At 46.6% G+C, this 8,908-nt stretch overlaps 2 protein-coding genes across 2 annotated transcripts in view; one reads left to right on the top strand and one right to left on the bottom strand.

Moving 5' to 3' along the window:
• The window catches only part of T265_08688 (hypothetical protein), a gene marked incomplete at both ends in the record, with an annotated part of 29,896 nt that extends 22,462 nt beyond the window's left edge, over positions 1-7,434 (top strand). The window contains one exon of the mRNA XM_009174562.1: positions 7,202-7,434. Coding sequence (XP_009172826.1) covers positions 7,202-7,434 — 233 coding nt within the window. The remainder of the gene's footprint in view (positions 1-7,201) is intronic.
• Positions 7,435-7,900: 466 nt separating this feature from the next.
• T265_08686 (hypothetical protein) overlaps positions 7,901-8,908 on the bottom strand; it is a gene marked incomplete at both ends in the record, with an annotated part of 41,966 nt that continues 40,958 nt past the window's right edge. The window contains one exon of the mRNA XM_009174560.1: positions 7,901-8,774. Coding sequence (XP_009172824.1) covers positions 8,442-8,774 — 333 coding nt within the window. The remainder of the gene's footprint in view (positions 8,775-8,908) is intronic.

Genomic DNA, 8,908 nt, shown 5'->3' with positions numbered 1-8,908 from the left:
GCTGTTTCATCCTTATTGGGAATCATCAGCAGTGCGCATCTCACGAAACTCCAAAGAGTCTCGAACCCGCGTCCTCCCGGCTAGTACTTTGAACACTTAACCGTTCGGCCACGAGTGGCTGATCAGCAGTGTGATTAACTCGCACTCAGACAGGATATAGCGCCGCTCATCCTTCAATCGCGGGATCCACATCACGCAGTCCCAAGTGTTGACTGGTTCCTCGAGCAACGACTTCTCAGATAGAATTTTAGCTCATCGGGTGAAGTTTATTCTTCCACTGAGCTACTTATCGATTGTTGGTAACATAACCACAATGAAAATGAGATTTGGGATTTTTGTGGAGATTTCGTCCCGTGAAGGGAGCCAATCTATCCTCACACTACTAACGCTAAGCCTCTAGTGGTGCCAATAATCACTTTGTGAGCATCGTTTGACAGACCAATGTGAGCGGCATCTGGGACTGGCCAGCCATATTAACTGTGTCTTGGATGTGTGATTCGCTGCCAACAGACAGCGTACATTATGAGTCTGAACAGTCCAATTGACCCTACGACTTTGAAAACTACGGGCTACCAGGTGGGCATTCTGATGGCTTGAGTACTACCGATTCCTGCGAACTCTAAAATTTAGGGGGGTATTAAACCCCAGTCTATGTGATGCATTTTGGAGTTATGTTATTGGAGAAAACCGATGGAAGAATGAAACACCAATTAGTTTCTCACATGCTCATTAGTTAAATGTGTATTTTTGATCCAAGATCAGCATATGCTAATAAATGGAAAAGGTATGGAACCGTTTCAGAAGAGCTTGGTAAACAATCGGTAGTTTTTATTTGGGTAACGTTTCGCCTTTGACACAGAAGCTTCATCAGGCCAAGTGAACAGGTCACCAAATTGGCCGGGTTATAATACAGACGGAGAACGAATCAGTAAGTCCTCTTCACACTAGATCAGTGTTGAGTGTCGACTAGTGTGGGTGATAAAATGTTGAATTGATGTGTTGGAGGAGTTTCAAATTATCTTTGAAATGTACTACTCATAAGGTTGCTGAAAATCAGTCGACAGCCCACGACCGGTTTCGCCCTTCTTGGGGCTCATCAGGCAGGCGCAGTCCACGGATTTCCGTCAGCCTTATGTTCTACTTGAAACCGAATTGCACGTAATTAGCGAATATACACTCATTTGCAAACCAATTTGGTTTTTTCGAGAGATTCACATGGAACCCAGCTGAATCTCAAATTAGTTCCGATCGTTTTTCGTTCCTTAAATCTTCCGCTCACGGCGCTTCAATCGATGATTCACCTCGGTCGATTCTCCTTGGTCTCCGTGGGCATGTGAATGTTACGACAATTTAGTTGGGGGGAGGGGAGGTGGGTAAGGTTGAGTGGGATCCAGATGATGACTGCTCTTCCCTCTGATTATCGCATTCCAACATATGTTAGCTCGAGTGATCCAAGACCGTTCTCCACACGCTTGCCAGTTCCACGCCTTCCATTTTGTTAACACTGGACCGTAGTCCTCGCCTGGGAACCTCAAAATTGCCATCTCAACGATCACTTGGTGTTGCGGAGCTGTCCATCATCAAACGACCACCGACTAGAGTTATATGAAGGTGTTTTAAAGTTTACTGTTATCCCATTCACAATGAAATGCATTTCACCAGATGAATTCATTCTCGCGCACTCACTTTCGCCATATGATTTCCAAATAGAAAAGCTTTATGCATTAATAGAAAACCGGATGAGGAGTGGTTACCTTAGAATTGAACGTTTGGACACGTGAGGACTCAACTTATCAATCACGGGCATGACTTATGCATGCAGTGAATGGCTGTCATGCATCAAAGCTGACGTCTTCAGTTCGTACCCACCCAGTTTCCCCTTCCCTTAAAGCAATTTATAATGCGAACTAGGTGATAATGTCATCACGTGCCAATACTTCGCCGTATCCCTCACGCTTTCCTTTTCCGGTGACCGAAACCGTAGCAGTTGGGACCAATGCGTCCTCGTTTTCATTGTTTGTAGCTGAAAAAACTATACAAAACTGGGCTGAACAGTTCAAGCAGATATCGTTCTTGGATAGATTGATAGAAATCACGCACCATCCAGACCGAAGCCTAACCATGTATTACATAGATGAAGGGTTGCCTGCTCGCTGTAGAGCTTGCAAGCGGAAACAGACTACTGCTAACTCAGTTCACCATTAAGTAGTATCTGGAAATTTCACTCCTGACCCAAACTTGGAGAATAGCCTTCTGTAGATCCCAGTTTGCACTGAAAAAAAACATGGAAATTAGTGCGCCACTGCTTAGTATCTCCCTTGGCGTTCGTGTCTCTTCCAAGCCATCAACACGTGATCTATGGGGCACGCTCTTAACGCCTCAGTAATATGCACGTTCCTGGTTCCTGAAACTCGAATACATGCTCTGAGCACAGCAATCGGATTTACATCACCTTCGTTATCCAGCTGACACAAAATTCGGACAATTATGCGGCCACTATAGCGTGAGTAGGCGTAGCACTCAGCTCCCGAACTTGGTTAGGTCCTCGCGAACCGCTGACCTCGAAATATTCGTTTCTGTGAGAATCCTCACCGACCAAACTAAAGTGAGTTCTTTGTTAGTAGACCCTGCAGTTCTGGTTCTGCGGTAGACACGTTTTGCCGAGAACTAACCACCGTATTATCAAGCACGAAAAGGTCAATTATTGTCCTCGTCACCGGAGATCCCAGTGCCCACCTGGAATGTTTCGAGTGATCGGAGGCACGAATTGGTTTTCTAAGTATGGATTCAAGCTGCCGTCTCTTGCACCCCGGTGCCAATCGCTCCTTAGTAATACTGGATTGGGACGCGATGGACGCCTTTGCGCTATCGTTCTCCTACGAATAAATGTTCAAGGAAGCCGACTGATTACACAGGTACTATGTGCCTTTGATGATCCCTATTCTTGATCGTCAGATTTCGATGAACTTTCTGGTCCACAGCTCAGTCATCAGACAATGAAAATACTTAGAAGCAGTATCCTCAGGAAGTGAGTGTACATCGTAACTTAGACGAGTTAAGCACTGACATTCTTGCGGCGGGAAACTCTGAATGAGCGCTCACTAACTGAATTTAGGTGAAATTCGCATCCCGCACTACTACTGAAAACAACACTTTTGCGAAATGAGTTTACTTCCTACAGCCTTGTCTGCTGAAATACGTGTTTTCACACGTATCACAGGGACAAAATGAAACCAAATGGAAGACTAGTTACACCGTTCACGTGACCACTGAACAAGAACAGAATAACTCCGATGTCTTTTTGAGCAAAGAGCATAGGCCCGAATCGATTAACCAATATTTCCTCGAGGAATATCAGTCTATGTGGACAACTGCTTCGTCCTATGACCCGGGTAAAGTTCACCTCTGTGTCCTGTCCTGGCAATCGATGACTTGATTTTCGATTCCTTCAAAGTTCAATCGAGATCAACCGACAGGGTACGAATTTGTTCGGACAGTTATTCTTCCACTCGCGTTTCTGTAATCCCCATAACTGCGAATCAACTGACTAATGCAATCACTAGTTGACAAAACTGATGTTGTGGCTTAGATCGACGGCATGCACGCGTTATGTTCGGCGCACGGTCAAGTTTATTTTGACCAAAAGCATGATCGACAGTATATGAAATCTCCAGGTAACCTGTTTGGTGCTGTGATTCGCGTTCGTTTTTGTCTCCCCACTGAGGTCGTTCTCGTCAACATTGTCGCGACATTTGGCGTTTGCCTGCAGCATCCGTTTTGGCAATTCAGCCCCATCGGTGACTCTGTTTGGATTGCTAATAACGTTTGAACCAAAGTATGCTTGTTGTACACGGCTGATCTGAGATCCCTTTCAACGAGGCTTTCAGTAGAAGTCAAAATGAGGAACTTTTTCCATTTCAAATCAAGGTTTCGGTGGGGCGTGTTAAAAAGAGAGTAAATATCGAGCCTGTTATCTTTTGTCAAGAGTAAATGCCGGTTATACATTGGTAGTTTGCCGAATGTAGTCTGATGACGACTGGGGACGATTGGCATTTAAAACCTCTGCCTATGTGGGCCACGGAAGAATCCCCATGGCGACATCATCAACTTACCCGATAGCCTGAAAGTAGGATCTGGCATTCCTAATGCACAGTAAAATGGATCTTTTTGATTATAAGTGCGTGGGCGAGTTTCTATGTAATCACATTGTTAAAAAGAAACAATACACATCAAAGTGAAACACGATTGTCTGAGAGGTATCAAAGTATGATAACTGTTCATAGGTACTTTACAAACGATGTTTGTTTGGTAAGAGCGATTCGGACAGGATCAAGGACATTTCCCATCCGCTTGGCCAACTGGTTTACACCGATCTACCAATCGGGTTCGCCAGTCATGCATTGTACTCTACTTGAATCTTGTTGTCCGAATCACACCCAGAGAGATAGCTACCGTACCACCGGAAGTAAGCACGAGGGCTGGTATACTGTCAGGTTAGTCAGGCCTAGACCGGAGCAGTCGAGCCGCAGAGGTAGGGTTCTACTGAGATCTCCTGGTCAGTAAATTCAAGCCCTAACCACTGATTTATCTCGGAGAGATATTAGCGAATCTGGATCGTGCGGATGACCTTGGACCCTTACGAGCGGTCAATTCAACTTTCAATTTATCAGATATAAACCGTGTACCATATGCACATTGGTTCCAGCTGCTACAGCTTCGATTACCGGAGAACGGGAGAGTGTGGGGGCATAGAACCAAGGTTTTGAGGCGATGGCGTGTTTAGTTTGTTCGGAAATTGGGTAGCTATCCACTGAAGGCGATAGGTTTGATGCACAAGCACCACTGACTGCGCGATAGGGTCATCTCCGCCAACGTAATTAACCACTGGTGATTTGAGTCCCGAGGTGGCAGTTACCGACTGGACTCGGTTTATTGGTTAGGGTTTTCATACTTCGTTGGCAGGTCATACACTATCTACCTCTCGGTCGCTTACACTCAACACAGGGCTGAGAGAAAAGACCTCTGTCAGGCAGACGGTCTTCTGACATACGGAGTACATGTCCCAACCAGCGTAACCTCTGGAGCCTAAGTAATTCGTCTGTCGCGGGTGGGCCCCTTCTTCCTAGGACCAACTACCGTATCCGAGCATTCACGCGAGACCTGACCAATGCTTCGGAGACACCGATAATCGAGCACTGACATCCTTCTAATGTCCTCTGCGTGTAGAGGCCACGTCTCTGATCCATAAAGCAGTATGAATCGCACTGCCTCAGCGCATACTCTGCCCTTGACAGACGAACTGACGTCTTTTCGGAGATTGACAAAAGCTGTTCTGGCCTTCTCGATTCAAAAGGTAATCTCATCTCCAGCCAGTCCCCTGGAACCTATGCAGCTGGCCACGTAAACAAATTTACCTCCCACGTCCATTGGCTCGCCTGGAAAGCATGAGGTGTGGGTTTGATCCCACCTAATCTTGTAGCAGCACTTTGCAGGTGTGAGGCGTATTTCAAACCATGTAGCTAAGTCATTTAGGTTAGTTACAAAGGTCCGCATTTTTGAAGGATCTGAGCACAGAGTCTGTGGCCGAATGTCCTCGAAGCATTTGGACTCCCGAGGTTTCAGAGTCAGGCAAGGAAAGTTCAACAAAGTTGGACAGGAAAGGTGGAAGAGGGCAGCCTTGTCTTATACCACTGGACGTAGTGAACTCAGGCGGAAGCTGTATAATCGCATAGAGTGTCCTCATATGAGTCAGAAACCTGGAAGAGACATTAGATCGCCGGACACTGCTCTGACGATCGACAGAGCCAAAAACAGCTTTCAGATCAAGAGAAATGACTAACGTGGGGTTTTTAAAAGAGTGGCGCTGTTCCAGAATTTGCCTCAAGGTAATAAGATATGGTAGGTGCATCCTCGGTCAGGACGAAACCCAGCTTGATTCTCACAGACGTCTCTCCCGATAATCGATCAACCTGTGCGAAATGCCACAGAGCAACTTAGATGCTATGGATACCGGGCTGATGCCAGGATGGCTTTCACGAGACGTTGTTGCGCTCTTTTTGAAAACCAGGATGAAGGTCGAGGAGCTTTAGTCGGCTGGTATTCTGTTTTCGCTCCGAATCTTCTGCAATATGGTTGTCAGCTGTTCACCAGGACATGACTACCTCGTTTGAAGAGTGCGGGCTGCAGATCATCAAAGCCAGGTGCCTCGTTGCGCCGGAGGATCGATGTATCAAGCTGAATTTCAGATTCTCGGTAGTCTGTCATGTGAATTGGATTGGCATCACCCAGTGAATACCAAGTCACACGTGTTGGAATATCATGCTCACTACACATGACCCAAAGTTCGGAAGTTGTCCTCACAGGAACAACCCTCCCCCGAGAGGACCACTCCAAGTTGATCCGTTGAAAAGCACTGGAATGGCAACCCCCCTCTAAGAGCCACTTGGTCCAGACAGACATGCTTCACGTACAACCAGAAACCAATAAAAACGAAGAACTGTGGTTTGCAGCGACTGTTCTCCGTAATTGTTCATCTCCACTCATACGGCACAAATTTAACCGAAGCTGAGAATGAATCACTCAAATGACTGGACTAATTCATAGGTAGGGAAACGGTACGAAAGATATTGATTGAGCAACAACATACGATCAGAAGGAACAAAATGCCGAGTGTGCCTCATCACTACTTATTCGCTGCACGTCATATGATGGGTGCGCGCAAATTACCATAAAATCGTGTCCAGCTTGCGTCGCTCTAGGGACGCCTATCGAAACTGTAGTGAGTACAAGTCGAGGGCTGTGGCCGAAACCCTAGAGCATCGATTTCGTTGAAAGCTGCACATCTTGAATGACGAATAGTCCTTCAGGTAACATATCCATTACAACCATGATGGCAAACTTAACAGCACAGTGCGAGCATGAATGTGTTCACACCATTCCGAGTAAAAAAAACATCAAATGGCCATCGCTGGGAACCAGGCTAACCAATCGATTTATCAAAGACTTATGGGAAAAGTGCCTGAAAAACACCAAGTCTAGTGCTTGTTCAGTACCTAAAACACGACAAATACCGCCACCTTCATAGGCACTCCTGGGGTTCACTACTTGGGAAGAGGGCTTTGGTGAGCCTTAGACACCATACAATTACACCTCACTCGGTGTGACCTACATCTGTCTAAGTAGCGTTACTGTGTAACTCAAGAACGTGGTCGCTCAACCTACCGTATTGACTGGGCAGACGTCAAACATTTAAAACGAACGCGATTTTCACGTGGAAATAAGCATTCAGCAGTAGCACCCTCTCAATGCCGTGCTACCACAAGGAAGCCCGATGGCTGGGACACTGCCAGGTTGCCTAGACAGGGGAGTCGCGAGACAGAGGTCGGGTTTGAACTACGCACCTTCCTGTCAGTAAATTCGCGCACTAACCATTGAGGTATCTCGCCCGCACGTGGGTGACCTTAAACTGAGAATGACAGACAGCAGTCTCAACAAGCCACTTGACATCCCATTGAAAATCGTATTGTACCACATTGTCAAAATATGACGAACATCTCTGCTGCGGTTTCATAAGCTGTCCAACTGGTTTAGCCGTATTCACTCATCAATTCTACCAGATGCCCCCAACGACGCACCTGAGTCTACGTACGATGTGGCACCAACAATCAGGCAATCAGTCCAGGTTGAGAGGCAATTTCGTTGCAAACATCTTTACAGCCATCGAGGTGAAATCCGTGCGCGGCGGAATAGCGGTGCGTCGTAACCTAGCGGAAGCGACCATAACTTGGTCCTACCGATGGAACTATTTGAAGCGCTCCCCAAACTGAATCATCTCTCCACACGTAAACTGAAGCCCAGCGAGAGGCAATAACCGACAGTGAACGCAAACAATAAACGAAGGGCATGGATGTGTATGAACATACGCATTCGCGTAATAACTACAGATGGAGAATCATGCGAACAGATTCGCAAGAGACAAAGTGAAGGCAGTCGAGTATGCACACCGTGAATAACATGGGGTTGATGAACAGAGTCAATAGTAGTGGTAGAAAAAAGGAGTTCTTCTGTACTCGGGTGTAAGGCGTAGGATAACATCATAATCATTGCCGTCATCGCAACCACCACCACCACCACCAACAATATGCTGTGTGCAGATGTGCGTGTGTGTGTGGGGGGGGGGACGAACTGTCGTGTGGTATAGCACCAAACGTACAAGTGTGTTGTTATTCTGTGTACAATGATGTTCAAATCGAGGTTGGTCACATTACCGGTATGGACAAAAACTGATGAAAATGACTTGAACGTAGAAGACAGGAGGAAACAAGGCAAAAATACAAGGAGCGTGAGGTGGTGGGTTACTGCAGCAATGTACAAAGGTGTGTGGGGTCAGTCTGAGTAGAAAGTGGGAATGGTGGGTCACAGCAACGCTCTGCACAACGGCATCAAGATATAGACATTTGGTTGGAAGTGTCATCAGTTCGCCGAGTGGGTGAACCGCCACGATGGATGGAGGAGTCGGTATCTGTAGTGGGAGGTTCCGCAGGTGGATTACTGGGGTCTTCTTCGACCGTGGAACATGGAGGTGGAGCGTAACCATAATCCCACCTAGGAATTTCTGGAGTTTCGACTTGTACAGAAGCAACTGGATCGTCGTTGGACGTGGGATTTAATTTGGGGAGTTGGGAGCTAACAGTTTCGTCTGGACTGGCGTGTTCCAGAATCCAGCGAGCGTGAAATGCGTGCCATTTCCGTGGGGATGGTCCACGCAACGAATGCTGCAGCAGAGTTTATTAGAAATAGAGGAAAACTGATCAAGTAACCTTTGATATGCACTCGTAATCGTCAGAATCCCAGAGCACAGGTAGCACAGAAAACAGGCACGTACAAAAGTCTACCTGAAGAACACTCT

The sequence above is a fragment of the Opisthorchis viverrini genome (genome assembly GCF_000715545.1).
Source record: "Opisthorchis viverrini unplaced genomic scaffold opera_v5_229, whole genome shotgun sequence".
Taxonomy (NCBI): domain Eukaryota; kingdom Metazoa; phylum Platyhelminthes; class Trematoda; order Opisthorchiida; family Opisthorchiidae; genus Opisthorchis; species Opisthorchis viverrini.
The sequence above is the reverse complement of the archived record's forward strand: the minus strand, read 5'-3'. Positions and strand labels throughout refer to the sequence as shown.